The sequence below is a fragment of the Molossus molossus genome, unplaced genomic scaffold (assembly GCF_014108415.1).
Source record: "Molossus molossus isolate mMolMol1 unplaced genomic scaffold, mMolMol1.p scaffold_m16_p_13, whole genome shotgun sequence".
NCBI classification, from domain to species: Eukaryota; Metazoa; Chordata; class Mammalia; order Chiroptera; family Molossidae; genus Molossus; species Molossus molossus.
In genome coordinates, this window is record NW_023425348.1 from 19,520,120 (window position 1) to 19,541,536 (window position 21,417).

The following is a 21,417-nucleotide window of genomic DNA, read 5'->3' on the forward strand; positions in this document are numbered from 1 at the left end:
GCAGGCTCCATTTTCACTATGAACTTTTTACAACTTGTCACGATGCACTTTGCTTCCTTGTTGAAAAAGACAGTAGCTGATGCACAGATGTTCTTTTCATCTTTACTGATGGAACAAATAGTACACTCATTCAAGTCATAATGGTGGGCAACCTCCACAATTTTCTTGCCATCTTCGATTATATCCAAGAGTTTCACCTTTTCCTGGATGGTAAGCATCTTCCTCTGGCACTTAGTTTCATCATCAGAAGGCTTAGAAGAAGCAGCACGTTTAGGAGCCATCATGGGGCTTAGATAAAAGTTCTCAAAAATCGCAAACACTTTCAAGATCAAAGATGCTTCCAGTGTGTAGTGATGTAGACGCTTGTATGACAGAAATCAACTTGCATGAGGCTGAGCCAATCAGTGGCCAAGATAAGAAGAGGATAGGATAGCCAATCAGTGAACAGTATGCTCTGATTGGCTTGGTTTTACCACACCCAATTTTTTGGAAAAAAGTTATTGCCCACACACAAGGAGTGGTCTAGAGGTTGCACCTAGTGTTGAAGGATTTGTAGGGGTGTTCGAATACATAGGCCTACAGTCCATAAGTACAGTGATTTTAATTTTAATTGTAATAGAGTTGTGTACAATTGACTCAGACAACCAAGAGCACACTATATCACTTTCACTGTCTCCATCAACTTTTTAATGAATATATTTGAAAAAAACATGATAGAGTGAAGCTGCGAAAGTCGAAGTGAAAAGTGGTGAGGGACAACTGTACTCTATCCATAAAGGCTATCATTCAAAATAGAATGTGAAATAAAGAGCTTCCCAGACAAAAGAGGCTGAGGAAATATATGAGCACCAAACCAGTACTGCAAGAAATGTTAAAGGGACTGCTGTAATAAGCAGAAGAAATAGGAAAAAAAAAATAAACAATAAACAAAAATGGCAATAAATACCACATATCAATAATAACCTTAAATGTAAATGGATTAAATGATGAAATCAAAAGACACAGAGTAGCTGAATGGATAAGAAAGCATGATTCATACATATGTTGCTTACAAGAGATCTAGTTCACAATAAAAGACTTACATAGAGTGAAAGTGAAGGGATGGAAAAAATATTTCAAGAATATGAAAAGAAAAATAAAGCTGCATAGCAATACTCACAATGGATAAAATAAACTTCAAAATAAAGGCCATAACTAGAGACAAAGAAGGCCACTACATAGTATTGAAAGGATCTATCCAACAGGAAGATATAACCTTGATAAACATATATGCAGCCAATATAGGAGCACCAAAATATATTAAAAATCATATGGAGGACTTCAAAGGAGAAAACAGCGATACAATCATAGCAGGGGACTTCAACACCCCACTGACATCACTGCATATATCCTCTAGACAAAAAATTAACAAGGAAACACAGACTCGCAATGAAGCACTAGATCAAATGGATTTAATAGATATCTACAGAGAATTACACCCCAAAACTTCAGAATTCACATTCTTCTCAAGTGCGCATGGGACATCCTCAAAGATAGACCACATGTTAGGACACAAACTAAGTCTCTATGAGTTCAAGAAGATTGAAATCATATCAAGCATCTTCTCAGATAACAATGGCAAAAAAACTAGAAATGAATTGCAACAAGAACATGCAAAGGCATTTGAATACATGGAGGCTAAATAGCATGTTATTAAACAATGAATGGGTTACCGAGGAATTCAAGGAAGAAATTAAAAACTTCCTGGAAACCAATGAAAATGAACACACAACAACACAAAATCTATAGGATGCAGCAAAAGCAGTCTAACAGGGAAGTTCATAGCACTATAGGCCTACCTCAAGAAGCAAGAAAAATTTCAAATAGACTATCTAACCTCGCAACTTAAAGAACTAGAAAGCAAACAGAAAGAAATTCCCAGAGCAAGGAGGAGAAAGGAAATAGTAAAGATCAGAGCAGAAATAAATAACATGGACACCAAAAAAAACAATTCAAAGAATCAATGAAACAAAAAGCTGGTTCTTTGAAAAGATAAACAAGATTGATGGACCATTAGCTAGACTCACCAAAAAACAAAGAGAGAGAAATACACAAAATCAGAAATGAAAGAGGAGAAATAATAACTAACAACACAAAAATACAAAGGATCGTTAACAAATATTATGAACAATTATATAGCAACAAATTTGACAATCTAAGCGAAATGGACAAATTTCTAGAAACACATAGTCTCCTAAAACTGAACTGGAAAGAGATAGAAAACTTGAACAGACCAATAACAACAAAAGAAATTGAAGATGTAATCAAGACTCTCCCAGCAAACAAAAGCCCAGACCCGGACAGCTTCATGGGGGAATTTTACTGAACATTCAAAGAATTAACACCCATTCTCCTCAAACTATTTCAAATAATTCAAGAAGAAAGAAGACTTCTAAGCTTGTTTTATGAGGCCAGGATAATTCTAATTCCCAAACCAGGAAAGACACTACAAAGAAAGAAAACTACAGAAAACCAATATCCCTGATGAGCATAGATGCCAAAATCTTGAACAAAATAGTAGCAAATCAAATCCAGCAATACGTCAAAAAAATTATTCACGATGACCAAGTGGGATTTATCCCAGGGATGCAAGGCTGGTACAATATTTGCAAATCATTAAATGTTATACAACACATAAACAAAATGAAAGATAAAAATCATATGATCATATCAATAGACACTTAAAAAGCATTTGACAAAATCCAGCACCCATTTCTGATAAAAATGCTTAGCAATCTGGGAATAGAGGGATTATATCTCGACATAATAAAGGCCATATATGAAAGACCTACAGCGAACATCACACTCAATGGGCTAAAACTAAAAGCATTTTCCTTAAGAACAGGAACAAGACAAGGATGCCCACTTTCGCCACTCTTATTTAACATAGTACTGGAAGTCTTAGCCATAGAAATCAGACAGGAAGAAAAAATAAAATGAATCCAAATTGGAAAGAAGGAAGTGAAACTGTCATTATTCACAGATGACATGATACTATACGCAGAAAACCCCAAAGACTCCATCAAAAATTTACTAGACTTAATGAATTTGGCAAAGTAGCAGGATTCAAAATTAACATCAAGAAATCGATGGCATTCTTATTCACCAATGATGAACTAACAGAAAGAGAAACTGAAAAAACAATCTCATTTATCATCACAGCAAAAAAATTAAGATAACTAGGAATAAACTTAACCAAAAAAATAAAAAACCTATATGCAGTAAACTACAGGACATTGAAAAAAGAAATAGAGGAAGACATATAAAAAAGTGGAAGCACATACCTTGTTCATGGATTGGAAGAATCAGCATCATTAAAATGTTCATACTACCTAAAGCAATCTATAGATTCAATGCAATCCCCATCAAAATACCAATGACATACTTCACAGAACTAGAACAAATACTTCAGAAGTTCATATGGAACCAAAAAAAGACCCCGAATAGCCTCAGCAATCTTGACAAAGAACAAAGTTTGAGGGATCACATTACCAGATTTCAGGTTACAATACAAAGCCACTGTAATCAAAACAGCCTTGTCTGGCACAATAACAGGCAGATAGATCAATGGAACAGAATAGAGAACCCAAAAATGGACCCAGGACAATATGCTTAGTTAATATTTGACAAAGGGGGCAAGAGTATACAGTGGAGTAAAGACAGCCTCTTTAATAAATAATGTTGGGAAAATTGGACAGTTACATGCAAAAAAAAAAAAAGAAAGAAACTAGGCCATCAACTTACACCCTACACAAGAATAAACTCAAAATGGATAAAAGAAATAAATGTGACTTATGAATCCATAAATGTCCTAAAAGAAAATGTAGGCAACAAAATTGCAGACAAAATACAGAGCAGAATTTTCACTATACATCACCTAAGGCAACAGAAACAAAGGAGAAAATGAACACATGCGACTACATCAACCTCAAAAGCTTCTGTACAGCAAATGTTATAATCATCAAAATGGAAAAGCAACCCACTGTATGGGAGAACAAAATTGCCAATGATATATTAGATAAGGTATTAATTTCCAATATATATAGCCCTGGCTTTTTGGCTCAGCGGTTAGAGCATCAGACTGCTTTCCAGAGAGACCCGGGTTACGTTCCTGCTAAGGGCACGTACTCGGTTGTAGTTTGTCCCCAGCCCTGGTTGGGTCGTGCGGGTGGCAACGACTTGTGTCCCTTTCACGTTGATGTTTTCCTTTCTCTCTCCCCCTCCCAATCTATCTGAACAAAAAAATGGAAAAATGTCCTCGGGTGAGGATTATATATATATATATATATATATATATATATATATACACACACACACACACACACACACATATATATATAGAGAGAGAGAGAGAAAGAGTGCTCATACAACTCAACAAAAGGAAAACAAAGAAACCAATTAAAAAATGGGCAGAGGAACTGAATAGACACCTCTCCAAACAGGACATACAAATGGCCAAGAGATATATGAAGAAATGCTCAACATCACTAATCATCAGAGAAATGCAAATTAAAGCAACAATGAGGTCTCACTTCACACCTGTCAGAATGGCTGCCATCAACAAATCATCAAACAAGTGTTGGCGAGGGTGTGGAGAAAAGAGGAGTCTAGTACACTGCTGATGGGAATACAGACTGGTGCAGCCACTGTGGAAAACAATATGGTGTTACCTCAAAAACTTGAAAATTGAACTGCCATTTGACCCACTGATCCCACTTCTAGGAATATATCCTAAGAAGCCTGAAACACCAATCAGAAAGAATATATGTACCCCTATATTTATAGCAGCACTATTTACAATAGCTAAGATCTGGAAACAGCCCAAATGTCCATCAGAAGACAAATGGATAAAAAGGCTGTGGTACATATACACAATGGAGTACTATGCAGCCGTAAGAAAGAAAGATCTCTTATCCTTTGAGACAAGATGCAGGGACCTGGAAAGTATTATCCTAAGCAAAACAAGCCAGACAGAAGACAAATATCATATGATCTCACTTATTTGTAGAATATAATGAACATAACAGTCTGAGGAATGGGATAGTCCCAGAGACGTGGAAGCGAGGTACAGACTGACAATCCCCAGAAGAGAAGGTGGTGGGGGAGAGATAAACCACAGAACTTATATGTATGTATGCATGAACAATGGACATTGACAACAAAACTGGGGACAGGGCGAGGAGGGTGGGGGAGGGAGTAATCAGTGGGGGGAAAAGGAGAAACATCTGTAACAAAAATAAATTAATTAATTAATAAAAAATAAATGGTGTTAGGAAAATTGGACAGCTACTTGCAAAAAAAATGAAGCTGGCCCATCAAATTACACCATACACAAGAATAAACTCAAAATAATTAAAAGACTTAAATGTGACTCATGAATCCATAAAAACTCTAGAAGAAAATGTAGGCAACAAAATTTCAGACATCATATACAATAGAATTTTCACTGATACATCACCTAAAGCAACAGAAACAAAGGAGAAAATGAACACATGGGACTACATCAAACTCAAAAGCTTCTGCACAGCAAAAGAAATAATCATCAAAATGGAAAGGGAACCCACTACATAGGAGAGCATAGTTGCTAATAATACATCAGATAAGGCTTAATCTCCAAAATATATAGAGTACTCATACAACTCAACAAAAGGAAGACAAAGAATGCAATTTTAAAAATGGGCACAGAATCTAAATAGACACCTCTCCAAACAGGAAATATAAGTGGCCAAGAGACATAAAAAAAAATGCTCAACATCACTAACCATCAGAGAGATGCAAATTAAAATGAGTATAAGGTATCACCTCAGGCCTACCAGAATGGCTGCCATCAACAAATCATCAAACAACAAGTGCTGGTGAGGGTGTGGAAAAAAGGCGACTACAGTACACTGCTGGTGGGAATGCAGACTGGTGCAGCCACTATTGAAAACAATATGGTGTTTCCTCAAAAAATTAAAAATTGAACTGCCATTTGACCCACTGAACCCACTTCTAGGAATATATCTTAAGAAGCCTAAAACACCAATTCAAAAAAATATATGTACCCCTATGTTCATAGCAGCACTGTTTACAATTGCTAAGATATGGAAACAACCCAATTGTCCATCAATAAATGAGTGGATAAAAAGGCAATAGTACATATACACAATGGAGTACTATGCAGCTGAAAGAAAGAGAGATCTCTTATCCTTTGAGATGACATGGAGGGACCTGCAGAATATTATGCTCAGTGGAATAAGCCAATCAGAGAAAGACAAATACCACATGATCTCACTTATTTCTAGAATATAATAAACAAAAGACGTTGATGAACTAAATAGACCCAGAGACATAGAAAGGAGTACAGTTCAGATTGACAAACTTCAGAGGAAGGGGTAGGGGCGAGGGAAGAGATAAACCAAAGAACTTATATGCATGTAAGTTCATGCACAACAATAGACATATAGACAATAGATATAGACAACAATGCTGGGTTGCGGGGGCGGGGGGCGGGAACAGGAGGAAGGTGTCTATGTGGGAAAAGGAGAAACATCTGTAACAAAAATTAATTAACAAAATAAAATTAAAATTAAATTGTATATGCCTGAGGCCTACTCCAGATATGCTGACTCAGTAGGAGAAATGAAGCCCATTTCTGTATTTTTAGCACATATTTTGATGTAGAACTGAGATTGAGAACCATTGCCTTATTTTGAATTTTTTCTGCTGAGAGAACAAAGAGGGTTCTAGGAAGAATAACTGGAAAAGTAAGTTTGAATCAGATCTCTAACTTCAATGTCCTTATCTTCAACATAGGGATAATAAACCCTACTTCCTTGGGTTCTTTTGAAGTTTAAAGGAGATAGTAGATAGTGAACATCTAAGACAGCTACAGAGTGCAGGCAATTAATATGCATGCTTTCCTTATTTGATAGGGTATATAAGTTACATGCATATTGTTCCCTGTCTGCACTGCACACTGGATGCTGAAGGAAACTGTATAAGAATTACTTCATTACTCTGTGGCTTAACTTTGAAGCACTTCTCCTTCTGGAAAAGAGGACCTTTTCAACACTGCTAACTTAATTCACAGAATGGACACATGAACTAGCAAGATCATAACTTCACCACATTCACAATGCAAAGAGAACATCACACTGGAGGGTTTACATAGAGCTTTTCCATATACTATCTAATCTTCTCTATGCTGTACGAGGAAGATGTAAATGTACCAGAATAATAGATGTGCAAGTTGAGGCTCAGAAGAATTGAAATGATTTGCTGAAAGTTGCGTAAAGAGGAAGCTCCAGAACTACAATTTGAACCCAGTAGTATAATTTCAAGTCCAATAGTCTTTACCCTTCACTGTAACTGACCCCAGCAATTTCCTAGTACCTTGATCAAAGTGCGTAGACATCCATCCTGATCATCAAAGTTCAATAATGCTGCCCTGGCCAGTTTGTCTCAGCGGTTAGAGCGATGGCCCATAGACCAAAGAGTTGCAGGTTTGATTCCGGTCAATAGCATGTACCTCGGTTGTGGTCGAACCTGGCCCTGGTCAGGGTTATGCAGGTAGCAGCCAATCAATATGTCTCTCTCACATCCATGTTTCTCTCCCCCAGCTTCTCTCTCTCTCTCTCTCTCTCTCTCTCTCTCTCTCTCTCTCTCTCTCTCTCCCACGCTATCTGGAGATAAATGAAAAAATACCTTAGGGTGAGAAATTTTTTTTTAAATGCCTGATGCAAAGGACACTCTGCCTTGGCTTATATGTATGAATCAAAGTCACCATATGCTTCACTGGGCATACTTCTGCACTTAGTGCACACTAGTTCCTCTATGGGATCACATTCTCTATCCCATTGGGAATCTATTCATCCTTTAAGATTTGGGCACATGAACACCTCCAGGCAGCTTTCCCAGCTACCTTTGCCCATCCCAGCTGGCTGGGCCCTTGTTTTTTAACTACAAAGAAAACAGACTATACCTATGCAATTAGTTTATCCTTTTAGACCTAAAAATCAAAACTGAACCATAAAAATACAATTTTCTATATCTGCTATGGACTAGCCAATTAGGGATGACATTAATGAGACAGAATGATACCTCATTATTTTGCATTGTATTGTCTCTGTTCAAAACTAAATTTTTTTAAATCATCACCCAAGGATATATTTTTATTTATTTTTTTTAGAGAGAGAGAGACATTGATTGATTGCCTCACTTGCCCCAACTGGGGACTGAACTTGCAGCCTAGGTATGTGCCATGACTAGGAATTGAACCCACAACTTTTTGGTGTATGAGACGATGCTCCAACCAATGAAGCCACTGGGCCAGGGCTGAAACTAAATGTTCTCTATCTTCCTATTTGCTTTGAAACTTATGGAAATAATGTTTTTTAATTTGTTTGCTTGTTTGTTATTTTCTAGTGAAAAATTGGACGAGCCAGGCATTCCAGTGGAGACTAGAGATCAGCCTGATATACTGGCTGCAGTTAGCCTCCCTAAACATTCCACCTGGGATTGAATCCTGGTTCCTCCAGAGTCTTGGCATATGACTTGTACAAGTCACCTCACTTCTCTGGATTTGAGTTCCTGTGCAAAATACAGATAATAATAGCATCTACCTCCCAAGGTTGTGTGAGAATGACTTGAAGTGATATAGGTAGAGGATATATGTCTGGGACATCATAACTATCCAGCAAATGTTGATTATTATTATCATCAGTGTTGCTTTCTTTGACTTTCCTGTGGAAAATCCAGCTTGCAGGTTGTGGTTTTCTAAAACACTGATGCCAAAACCACATCCTCCGGAAGCTGCTCCAAGACCCCCATACAAATCTCCTGGCACACAGCAAAAGTAGTAAGTGCAGAGGTTCTCAAACTGGGCTCCTTGGTCCCAAGACACTATCTGCTTATCTAACAGTATTCTCCTGCATAAATTAACACAGCCTCAGCATCTTACATACCCAGCAAGTATAAACCACAGACAACTGCTGTTCATAACTTCACGATTAGTCTCCTATTCCTTTTCCTTGACTAGACAATTTTACAAAAGAAAATATCTAACTAAAAACCCCAAAAGTAAAGAGTATCAAATTGCACTGTTTTCTGTTGAAAGACTCCTCCTTTGTGGAGGGCACAAAATCACATTACAATATTGCAAAATTGTCACAGTGTAATTGACCATGTTTCTTCATGTTTCTGGTGTGGCAATTGTTTAAGATACAGCTTTATAAGGGACCAAAAGAGAGCAGTGAGGGACATATACATGATGCTGTGAACATCTGGGCACCCAGCAGGGGAAGGGCACTTTGCAGAGGGGCAGAGAGGAAGGCAAGGGAGGTCGAGTTTGGAGAAGGGCCATGTCCAGTCCGAAGATGCTTCCACTTCTGCTCTTACTCCAAATGCAGCTTTCCAAGGCCTTGCCAGTATCTTCTCAACTCAAAGAAGAGAAAAATATGAAAGTTGTTCAGGTAAATTACAATCAGGTTGGTGATTGATTTGCTGGTAATTAGAAAATTGTATTGGTTGTTTCCTCTTTTTAGCTCAAACAACCTGAAAGAAATTATATGAATGATCTGTTTGAGCTTAAACATCTCATTTCAGTGATTTGGAGGGTTCTGTGATTTGGATCCTCTAAAAGCCAGGCATGAAAACAAGCTGGGCTCTTCAGATCCTGACAAAACCCTGCCAAGCTCCCTGCAGCTGAGGAACCCTTTCAGCAGGAATGGTTTTAATTACAAAACTGAATGGTTTTCTTTTTACTTACCTAAGATTTCCCCTTCCAGTACATCTGCAACCCAGTTACTACATGTCTGGAGCTTTTTATATGACTTGTCTTTGCAGCCAAAAATCCCAGGTGTACAAGAGAACTTGAGGATGGAAAATTATAAGGAAATAAAATCAGTTTATAGTGTAAGCCATTTCCTTACACCAGATTACGAGGCTGTCTGTAAATTCTTGGAAGCACAACAAAAGCAGAACCAATAGTTTGTTTCTGTTGTTTCACATAAATGTCAGGCCAACTTTTTAAGACACAAAAGAAAATGCTGTCACAAATTTGTCATGCACAATTTTCTTAGCATTACAGTTTTAGAAAAGCATTGTTCTTGTTTCTTTTTCTATTTTACTTTTTAAATATATCTCTTATAATGATAATAGTAACCCCTGGTCTAATAGCTAGTTTATTCAGTATTTACTCTGTACTAGGCACTCTGCTAAATATTTCAGAGATATTAATTTATTTCATCCTCATGACAACCCTTAAGTGACTCTTCAGTCAGTTAAGTGATATGTCCAAGAACTCAGAGTTTGTTTGTGGCAGAAGTAAGATTCAAACCCAAACCAATCTGATCCCATAGCCTACGAGAGTCCAAAAGTGTCCTTTCCTCTGTCACTTGCAAAGTACCAGGTATTCACAGGCTGCTTAAGTTGAAAAAAAGAAGTCTTGCCTGACCAGTGTGATGCAGTGGATTAAGTGTCATCTCATGGACTGAGAGGTCCCTGTTCCATTCCTGGTCAGGGCACATGCCTGGGTTGTGGGCTTGATCCCCAGTAGGAGGCATGCAGGAGGCAGCCGATGGATGTTTCTCTCCCACATCGATGTTTCTAGCTCTTTCTCTCCCTTCCTCTCTCTCTAAAAAAATCAAATCAAATCAATAAAAAAATATATTTTTTTAAGAAAGAAAGAAGTCTTAGGATTGGCTTACCACCCCTCAGAACCTTTACTTCCCAATGAATGTTGGCCCCTTTAAAAGAGTTACTGTGCTAGATAAAATGCTATTGAGGCTGCTGTTGCCCCCAAACATAGTTGGATTTCCTTTTTGAAATTGCCACTTCTCATTTGAGAAGCAATATGATGAGTTGGGACCTGAACTGTCATATTGGTGGGTTTCTTCCTTCTCTGCACCTCCACTTCTTAATAAGGAGGAGTGAGTTCCCTCTATAGTAGTGAAAAGAGGATCAAAAGAGAGAATCTGCATTGATGCAATTAGTACCTCAAAAAGTCAATAAATGCTAGTGCTATTTATTTTTACTAAAAATAAGGAGGCAGCCTCCCGGCTGTAGTCTAGCATTTTGCATGAGGACTTGGACCTCATCCTTTATGAAATACCTATTTTTTGTATAAGCATTAATAGGAGCACTGACCGAGGGCTGTTCTTTTCAATAGACACTGTTCTCTCAAAGTCAAACCACAAAGTTGTTTTTTGTTCCTGTGACCATCAGGTTATCAGACTGTTCCAAAGTCTGCAGTAACTTAGGAGGAGTGTGGAATGCCCAGAGAATTGAAGGTAATTTCTGAGCAAGTTCCCTCACAGGTTTTTCTTTGTCCAGAATTACCTAGAAAAGTTCTACCAATTACCAAAGGTCAGAGATCAGACTGCAAAGAACAGCGCCAGTGTGGTTGTTGAAAAGCTTAAAGAAATGCAGCGATTCTTCCGGTTGAACGTGACGGGGAAGCCCGATGAGGAAACTCTGGAGATGATGCAGAAGGCTCGCTGTGGAGTGCCTGACACGGGTGATTTTATGTTAACCCCAGGATCCCCCAGGTGGAAACACACTGACCTGACCTACAGGTGATACTCCTAGGGCTTCAAAACGTGTTCATTCAGCCAGTGTTTACTGAGCATTTATAATGTGACAGGCACTGTTCTAGGACTTGAGATATACCAGAGACAAATAAATAAGCATCCCTGCCCTTGTAGGGTTTAGGTGCTAATGAGTGAATCTGAGAATGAAGGGGTAAACATCTCTTCACTCCAAAGTGTGCCATTGTTGACATCCTTCTCCAGTAATCTAAAAAGGACTGTTAATATTAGACTGTCTGTCTGAGGACTCACTTTAGAATCCAAAAAAAAGGCTTAATCATTGCTGGAGAGAAACGGACCACACCTTTCATGTATCTTATGATAATAATATTATCCAATATTTGTTAAATGCTACTATTTGCCAAGCAGTGAAATAAATGCTTTACTTGTACTTAATTCCTCACTACAACCCTGTAGAAGGGGTGCTATTTTATTATCCTCATTTTATAAATAAAAAAACTAGATTTAAAGTCATGCAATACCTTGTCCAGAATCCATGTCTGTCTTCAATGCTGAGTTCTGCACTCCCTCATATACCCTCTCCAGCAGTAGCTCATCACGTATGCAACTCAGTCCAAAATGGAGAGACTCAAGCTATTGATGGAGTGCTGTTCTAAACAATAATGAGCCTTCACACCTCTTCTTCCTTTGAAGGATTATTAACTATACCCCACAACTGTCAGAGGCTGATGTCGAAGCAGCTATTAAGAAAGCCTTTCAAGTCTGGAGTGACGCGTCACCCCTGAGCTTCACCCAGACCTCACAGGATGATGTAGACATCAATATTGCTTTTGTCCAAAGAGGTGGGCTTGAAACAGTCATGCTCAATTTTGCTTTCTCTGCCTAACATGAGAGTTGGAAAAGATGTAATACAAATTATTTTATTTCAGTTCATGGTGACAATTCTCCATTTGATGGACCCAATGGAATCCTTGCTCATGCCTTTCAGCCAGGCCAAGATATTGGAGGAGATGCTCATTTTGATGCAGAAGAAACATGGACTAAAACCTCTGAAAGTAAGTTAACCAGGTTAGGTCAACATGTGGCTTTCGAATAAATATTTGCCACACTAGAATTTACCATGGCCAACACACACACACACACACACACACGTTATTGTAACACTTCAAACTCACACAAACTGATCATTTAAATTTTTGCTACCTCAAGATACTAAGTTAATTTAGATTTAAAAAAAATCCTGAAGCTAATTACTGATCTTGTTTCCTAAAGCAGGAATCAGAAAGCTACAGATCATGGCTAAATGCTGCCTGGCCCTGTGTGTGTAAATATAGTTTTCCAGGAACAGGGTCACGCTTGTTTGTCCGTGTATCATCTGTGGCTGTTTTCCTGCTGCAGTGGCAGAGCTGAGTCGTTGCCACAGAGCCTAAAATAGTCACTACCTGGACTTGTACAGAAAAAGTTTGCTGACCACTGCTTTAGGGTATATCTTTCTCTTAATATTCTGAAATGTTATGATGTTTGTAAAAGATCCTATTTTTGGCAATTCAGAAATATTTGGGTTCATTTAGAAAACTGTCCTACTTATAAAAAAGTGGCCACCTTCTTTTCCGTCTAGTTATTTTGTCTTCACAGAGCTCTTTTTCAATGCATGTTCCTATGTAGCAAACTACCTTTCTCAGGAGAAGACTCAGAATAAAAAGAGTTGGAACAGCTAAAGAGAAGACTTGAGGACAAGGACAGGTACTTCCAGTCCATATGGTACTTCACAGGATCATGGGCAATAACATGTCACAGGACACTTTAGAAAATAATAGAAAATGATGCTTTCACCATTGCGTGGGCCTTGCTCCTCCCACCGTCTTCTCACCATGTAGGTGGTGTTTATTCCACCTGAGTCCCTGTGCTAGGAGTGTGTACCCAAAGAGAGACTGCACTCTCAACTACTATGCATTCCTGCTGCCCAACGTGCTGCTTCAGATGATCATTACCCTTCACCTGAATTAAATGATCCAGGTTCCCACCTGAACTGTTCACCTCCAATCTCTGCTCCCTCTAACTTTCCCAACACTGCAGCAAGGTTTGTCTTTGAAAAGTCCATCTGGAATTTCAGTAGTCTCCTGCTTAAAACTTTCAGTCCTTACATTATATGGACCAAATAATATCCAAATACCTTGGCATTGAAGGTTCTTGGTGATTTTCCAGCTTCATCTTTCATGGCTTCTCTTCATATTTCACATACAATGGCCACGTGATGTATTCACTGTTCCTAGATCACACCATGTACTTTCCAACTTCCCTATATTTGCTTATGTTGCTTCCTCTTCCTCAAATGCCTTTCCCCACACCCCAAATCCTACCTTTCAAAATCTCTCTCTTCCCATGTTGTGTCAAATGCCATTTCCTGTCTTGTCTTTCAGCCAGAAATGAGGCCTCCTCCTGAGAATGCAGACAGCCTTTGTTTCTCCTTCTCTTAACTGCTCTCATTATTCTATATATCCATCTTATATGCATACATTTCCCCTTCCAGATTGTGCACTGTGATAAATCCCCCAGAGTCCCTGTCACTCAAAGGTGTGTTTTGTAATGCATTCATAAATGCAAATTGAAAAAGAAAGGCTATAATAGTCAAGAAAGCAAGTCTTGGAGCATGGGCAGAATTTAATGAGGCTACTTATCAACAGGAAGTTGAACACTGTGGTAAGAGCACAAGTCTTGCCATTATAACTGGGTTTGACCCCAGGTCTACTACTTATTAGTTACAACACTAATACAAGATATTCAAAAGACCATGTACTTCAATTCCTTACTGTAAAAATATCTTTTAAAAAATTCATAAAAATGTGAAGATTAAATAATATTATACTTCCTAGCATAAAGAAAGTACTCTGTGCCCTAGCCAGTGTGGCTAAGTTGGTTGGGCATCCTTCCACGCACGAGAAGGTTGCCAGTTCAATTTTTGGTTGTGGGCTCAATCCCCAGTAGGTAGGGGACATGACTGAGACAGTTGATTGATGTTGCATTCTAACATCAATGTTTCTCTCTCTCCCCCTCTCCCGTCCTTTCTCTCGAAAAATCAATAATCTATTCTTTAAAAAAAAAGTACTCTGCAACTATGATTTACAATGTAGGCGTGTATGAAAATGGAAAGTGTGCTGTGAGATGGCAGTGGCCTGGCTGGGGGGAAGGGTGCCATTGGAAGTCAAGCCCTCAGATGTCTGCTGGAGCCATGAAGAGAGGTCTTGGATTTGGCAAAGGAACTTGGGCTTTATTTGCTAAAAACCTATGAGCCTCACATTTTTAAGTTCCTAGTTGTGAAAGGCACTATGCTTGTGAAGTTAAAAGGTGAGGGAAGGGAGCAATAAGAGTCAGGGTTTGTCTTTTTCTGGCGGAGAATTCTGGAAGTTGCTTGGAGAGCTGGTGGTAGGCTCTGGGTGACCAGTGAATCAGCTCTGCATCTGAGACTACTCTGCTGCCTGGCAGCTTCTTCTCTAACTGCCTGAAACCCTGTTAATGAGCCCGAGGACTGGAGAGGGGTGCAGGTGGGTGCACAAGAGGAGAGGACGTCTGAGACTCATGAGACCTGGGATGGCTCAGCCATCATTTCTCTAAGCCTCAAGTCCACATCCATGAAATATGGGCATCACAATAAAGAGAGGTGTTTTTTATTCTAAAATGTGATGCAAAGCTCATAGTCATCTAATCTAAACCTATAACTCCTACCTTGATTCCTTCTAATCATTTCTTCAGGTACCTGAAGGAATAAAAGAAAATAACAGGCATGAAGGGCTGCTTCTCCTGGCAGTTTTGGCTTAGAAGCTGCATTCCTAGAAATCCTATCTCCCCCACCCTTGGATACACTTAGAGCCATTCACCACATATGCTTCCATTTCAGATTACAACTTGTTTCTTGTCGCTGCCCATGAATTTGGCCATTCTTTGGGGCTCTCTCACTCCTCTGACCCTGGTGCCCTGATGTATCCCAACTATGCTTTCAATGAACCCAGCACCTACTCACTCCCTCAAGATGACATCAATGGCATTCAGGCCATTTATGGTAAGGTCATCTGAAGACCATTGCAGCACATGGTGAGACCAGGGCTTGTCAAAGGCATTCACTGAAGTCCCTGTTTGTGGTGGTAGAAGTTGGAGGGCACTGGGGAGTCTATTGGAAGGAGAATGCACAGGTAAAATGTGTTCAATCCACTCCAGGGAATGTGTACAGCAATGAGAAGCACTGAATTAAACGTTGAATGTCATGGGGGGGAAAAAAACAGAACGATACATAATACACAGTATAAATTAAATTGTACAATATATAAATCTATATAAATAAAAAATTCACATAGACAAAGAAAGGCATTTCAATATGCTGAAGAAAAGATACATATTGAGCACATTAAGATTGTTGTTTGTGGGGGAAGGAGGAGAATGTGAATGGATATGGACAGAAAGAAACATTTTTGAAAGTGGTAACTTAAACTTCAAGGAGGAATACAGAAGATTTTCCCCCTGTTAAAGTGCTGTCTGGTAAGACCATTGCCTCTCTCTCCCTCTTGCCCTCCTGCCCCCTAGTGGCTGTGACTAAAACAAGAATTCAGAGCTGAGTGTTGAAGGAAGTGGGATGAGGGAGAGTGGAGTGGAGCTGAGCTGGAGGAAGCATTCTGCCCTCTTCTGTAGGATAGCTTTGCAAAACTGAGCATGCCAGGTTACCACAGCTAAGGAAGTTTTTCATCACAGTAGAAGTTTTAGGAATTACAAGATCTACTCTGCCTTCACTCCCCAACTCCTTTCCCCTGAAAACTGCTTCCTTTGCTCACCGATGTTTTAAATCCTCTTAACTGTTAGAAAAGGCCTCTGCTCCCTCTCCAAATCCCATAATTCCTAGCCATAATAGGTTGTCAGTAATTAATTGCTGATTAATTGATTGATATTTTAAATCTATCAAGAGCTCAACCTTAGCAAATGAGGGTTTCTTACTCTGAACCTTTTGCTTCATGAGATGTTTTTGTCCAAATAGCCAGGTGTGAATTTTATCATATTAATCATAAAGCAGAAATAAAGCTACAGTTCATTAAATTTTTTAAAAGTACTTTGTTCTACAATGAGAAAACACACTGAAATGCAAATATTTATAGAAAAAATAGTGCTAAAATTTGACTTGGGTTTATGCTGTGGGGTGCAAGTCTGATATCAATTCCTTTCCTGGAGGTGGATTTTGGAGGGGAAGTAGGAACTGGATATTAATTGATAGGGGAAAATGCAGAAAGAGGAAACAAAAAGGGGAGAAAGATGAAATTAGGATTTTAGCATGGGGAGCATACTTCATAATTTAACCTGAAACTGTCTCTGAAAATAACCATTACTCTTATTTTTAAAAAAATTTTAAGAGGGACAAATGTACAGTTACTTTGATGCCTTGTGTGGTACTCTGGTAGCATTTCTCTTCATGTGAAGACCCTTCATCATCCTGAGAGGTGCTGAAATACAATAACGAACCACACTGGGCTTATGCTTACAAAAAGCCTTTTATCTTTCAGGACCTTCAGACAACCCTATCCAACCAACGGGACCAAGCACACCCACAGCCTGTGATCCAACTCTGACATTTGATGCTATCACCACACTCCGTGGAGAAATAATTTTCTTTAAAGACAAGTATAAGATTGAACTATTTCTTCCTTTGGCCTCTTTTACTAGCATAACTTAAAGCTGGGTTTTAATTAAGTCACATATTACACATTACTCAGCTTCTCTGAAATCTACACATATGTTCTCAATGGAATTTCTAGTGGTTTCTGGGTAACTCAAAACATTCAGGAAAAGAAAACTAAAACATTCATGAGCATTCAGGTGTTTGTGGTGATGTAAATAGGCATGGGCTCTCCTTGCTTGGGAACTCCATAGCTAGGTTTACCCAAAGCCAAAGCATTATTCAATTCAGCCAAATCTAATCAAGTAAATGGAAACTATCACGTAAGCTGTGGGGCAAATCATCCAGGTGATTGAATTTTTCTCTTTTCCAGTGGCTGTTTTGTGGTTATATAATCACAGGCTGCATGTACTTGTACTGCTTTTTCTGGAATATTCTAAATATTCTCATCATTTTATAGGAACAATAATAAAAGAGACTAAAATAAGACTTGTCAATGTGTGAGGAGGAAACAGTGTAAAATGTAATCAAATTAGATCACTCTTATGACCCCCTCTGAAAACTGTAAAGTACTCACCAGATGGGCAACATCACAACAAAAACTGGCTGTATGCTGGTCACTGTACTAGAAACTTTGCTCTTTTTATTTTGTCATATCCTCCCAGCAACCGTACACGGGCCAATACTAGCCCAAGACTCACAGAGCTGCCTACTTAGACTACAGAGTGTGTGGTTCTCCCATTGTGTTCCATTAGATACTTCTGGAGAAGGCATCCTCAGCTACGAAGAATCGATTTGAATTTTATTTCTCTGTTCTGGCCATCCCTGCCAAGTGGTATACAGGCTGCTTATGAGGAATATGACAGGGACCTAGTTTTCCTATTTAAAGGTAACTGCCTAGGGTTTCATTTCATTTTAGTTCTGCCTGAAGGGAGGAGAAAATAACTTTTTTGTGGTCCCTGTAGGTTCAGAGAAGATGAGCCAGTGAGAGGGTTACGCTGGCCATGCTTTGTCTAGAGACCTGGGTTGGTCCCATCTCTGCCATTAACTGCTGTGTAAACTTGATCAGGACATATCCCCTTCCAGCCTCAGTGTTCTCATCTACAAAATGAGAAAAAACCTTTAGTGTTCCTCCACCCTCACCGCAGATATTATTTTCTAAGATTCCTCAAGGCTGTAATTTAATCTCTCTATAGACATCACACGAGATAAGACATCCAATTGTCAGGCTGAGAAGTTGGAATTTTTTAAACAGCAGCTAGGAAACCACTGGGGCTATCACAGCCCCATGAGCTTCATTTGACCACCTTTATCCTCTAAAGATGCTTTGTCACATTTTCATTTCTATGATAAATGTATGCAATGAATAAGAAGTGGTACACATCATTTATGAAAGGAAGAACATGATCTAACATATAACCTTAAACATTTGCAGGCAACCGGTACTGGGCTCTAAATGGCTATGACATTCAGCAAGGTTATCCCAAGGATATATCAAACTACGGCTTCCCCAGCAGTGTTCAAGCAATTGATGCAGCTGTTTCCTACAGGACAAAAACATACTTCTTTGTGAACAACCAGTTCTGGAGGTAAGGTCAACTATTTTTTCAACCTGAGATTGAAATTTATGTTTATTTACCCTGTCTACAAATCTGGAGGCTTTAAAAATCTAAGTGGTCTTTGATAGCCATTCTTTTTCATAAGATAATTGATGTTGTGGTGACTTTTGAAATTTTATTTTTATAAAATTAAAATGCCTGCACAATGGTATTGAGGATTCTATATCATGACACGAAGCAAACCTTAATAAGTACTAGGATGGGCTGCAAAAAAAAGAGGCTAATTCTCATTTGTGAGGCAAAGTCTAACATTCTCAAGTAAGTGCTATCCAGATAACCTACAAAATCCAGTGCCCAAATTAGACTTATGATTCACATTTATTCCGAGAGAGAGACACTATGTAGCTGTTAACTAAAAGCCTTAGAAAATATAGCTCTTCTTTTTAAAAATAACACTGCACTAGTCGTCAAAAGCCCATCTTAGTAATAATATCCATATAATTTATAAACAGAGATAAATAAAAAAACAAAGTTAACCATTTTAGTCCCAGTAAATAGGACATTGTGAGGACTGAATGAAAAAATATATGTGAAGGCACTTTGTAAAGTATGTGCTGTTTAAATAAAATCATTATAATTATATATTGTATTGGTTTTAAAACAGAGGGCATTTTTTTTCTCATCAGATATGATAACCAAAGACAATCCATGGAACCAGGTTACCCCAAAAGCATAGCAAGTACCTTTCAAGGAATAATAAGTAGAGTTGATGCAGTTTTTCAGCAGGATGGTAAGTAGAAAAAAATAATAATTAATTTGTTTAAATTTTGTAAATAGCACATTTGCATTTGAATGTTATCATGGGATGGGAGTAGGGTCTTAATTGAAAACAGAGATCTTATGTCTGCACGCTAATTCAATACATTCTCTCTCTCTCTTTTTTTTTTTTAGACTACTTCCTTTTCTTCAGTGGACCAAGATATTATGCATTTAATCTTAATGATCGTAGAGTCACTAGAGTTGACAGAAGCAATAGATGGCTTAATTGTAGATAAAGCAGAAGCAAAATCAAATGTGTTTGTATCCATTTTCTGAATCTGAAAGGGAAGTCTAATTTGCATATCCATAACATGTGTCCTATTTATACTTTTCTCAAGAGTAAATAACACTGTGTGCTATTACTGTATTCACTGAACCTGTCCTCAGTGAAAATACATTTGGTGTAGTCCACAGTTTGCAGAGTCTGACTTAGTTATTTTATATTCCATCTCAGGTTAGTGAACCCATCACAAGAAAAGGAGATTAAGTCCTCTTTGTCACCCCAATTTCACTATTTCATTATTTGCTTATCTGACTTTTAAAAGCTTATATATTCCTAAGTCTCTTTAAACATGTCTTAATATAATGTTATGTGCAATTTTGCACTGGGTTTTGGTTGGAAAGATTATGAACAGCTTAGACAGTACCCCTTGCTTCTGTTGAAAATGTGCTATTTTCCACTCTTGAAAAGAAATATTGTTGATACATGTGGATTGAATTGTGTCCCCCCAAAGACATGTTTAAGTCCAAACAGGTATCTATGAATGCACCTTATTTGGAACTAGAGTCTTTGCAGATGTAATTAGTTAAGATGAGTTTATACTGGACTAGGTGTCTTTATGAGAGGAGGAGGAGAGACAGGCGAAGGCCATGTGAAGATAAAGATGAGATTGGAGCGATGCATCTACATGCCAAGGACTTCCAGAAACCACCAGAAGTTAGAAAGAGGCAGGGTAGGATCCTCCCTAGAGCCTCCCTAGAAAGGTCAGAGAGAAGAACATGACCTTTCCGACACCTTGATTTTAGACCTCTAGCCTGCAGAACTATGATAGAATAAACTTCTGTTGTTTTAAGCTACCAAGTTTTGGTACTTTGTTATGGCAGCCTTAGAAAGCTCATACAGTATATCTGCACTTAAGAAAATGAGTCAACCCAGAATGACAAATTTGAACCCCCAGAAAGGACTATTGGCATCTTTGGGGGTGTGGCAGGTGGCAGCAAAAAAGGAGAGGTATCATTTTATCTCCTGCTTCCTCCTCACTTTCTCCTTCTAGAGTTGAAGCAAGTGGGCTCAGGGAGATTGTATTTCTTTATTTCCTTTTTTCCTGGGATACTCAGGAGGACACCCTCTATGCATAACTGGGGTTTCTTGGGCACAAAATGCAATAAATCTCAATAAATTTAGCTTAGATGCATGAATTTGCTAATGGCTCTTTTCTGTTAAGAACTTTAAGACTTGTAAGACTGTAATGTCTAGTCCAGACCTCAACAGCATGTCATATTTGCAGTTGATGAATGTTATGTACCTTATTACACAATAAATATGTGAATTGTAAAATATATTTATCTCTAGCACATCCTATTTTCTTTTTCTATTAACATCTTTAAATCCCATAGGTAATTATTATTTAGTATAATTTAGCAGTTTATTCTGATTTTTAAAATTATCTATTAAATGAATTCAAAATAAATATTTTATGTTAAATGACTGACTTGTAATCTACTATAATTTCTTAGATACCACCACATAGTTCATCTAGAGTATAAAAATAGCAAGTTTTTATATACTATTTGCAGCCATTTATTTTCTTGTCAGAAT

The 21,417-nt window shown here is 38.3% G+C and overlaps 1 protein-coding gene across 1 annotated transcript; it reads left to right on the top strand.

The window, feature by feature from the left end:
* Nucleotides 1–9,290: 9,290 nt before the first annotated feature.
* Nucleotides 9,291–21,111, top strand: MMP8 (matrix metallopeptidase 8). Its single transcript, XM_036258496.1, has 10 exons — nt 9,291–9,491; nt 11,353–11,594; nt 12,261–12,409; nt 12,497–12,622; nt 15,463–15,624; nt 17,108–17,225; nt 17,976–18,109; nt 18,656–18,809; nt 19,466–19,569; nt 19,731–21,111. Exons 1-10 carry the CDS (start codon nt 9,381–9,383, stop codon nt 19,832–19,834), a joined length of 1,404 nt encoding a protein of 467 aa, XP_036114389.1. The 5' UTR covers nt 9,291–9,380; the 3' UTR covers nt 19,835–21,111.
* The last annotated feature ends 306 nt before the right edge of the window (nt 21,112–21,417 follow it).

What these genes read in the sequence shown, in the direction of transcription:
- MMP8 (XM_036258496.1), top strand. Translation starts at nt 9,381, where the DNA reads ATGTCCAGTCCGAAGATGCTTCCACTTCTGCTCTTACTCCAAATGCAG. An exon ending in CCTAGTTTTCCTATTTAAAG is followed by an intron (nt 18,110 to 18,655) that starts GTAACTGCCTAG and finishes AAACATTTGCAG; the next exon opens with GCAACCGGTACTGGGCTCTA. An exon ending in TGCAGTTTTTCAGCAGGATG is followed by an intron (nt 19,570 to 19,730) that starts GTAAGTAGAAAA and finishes TTTTTTTTTTAG; the next exon opens with ACTACTTCCTTTTCTTCAGT.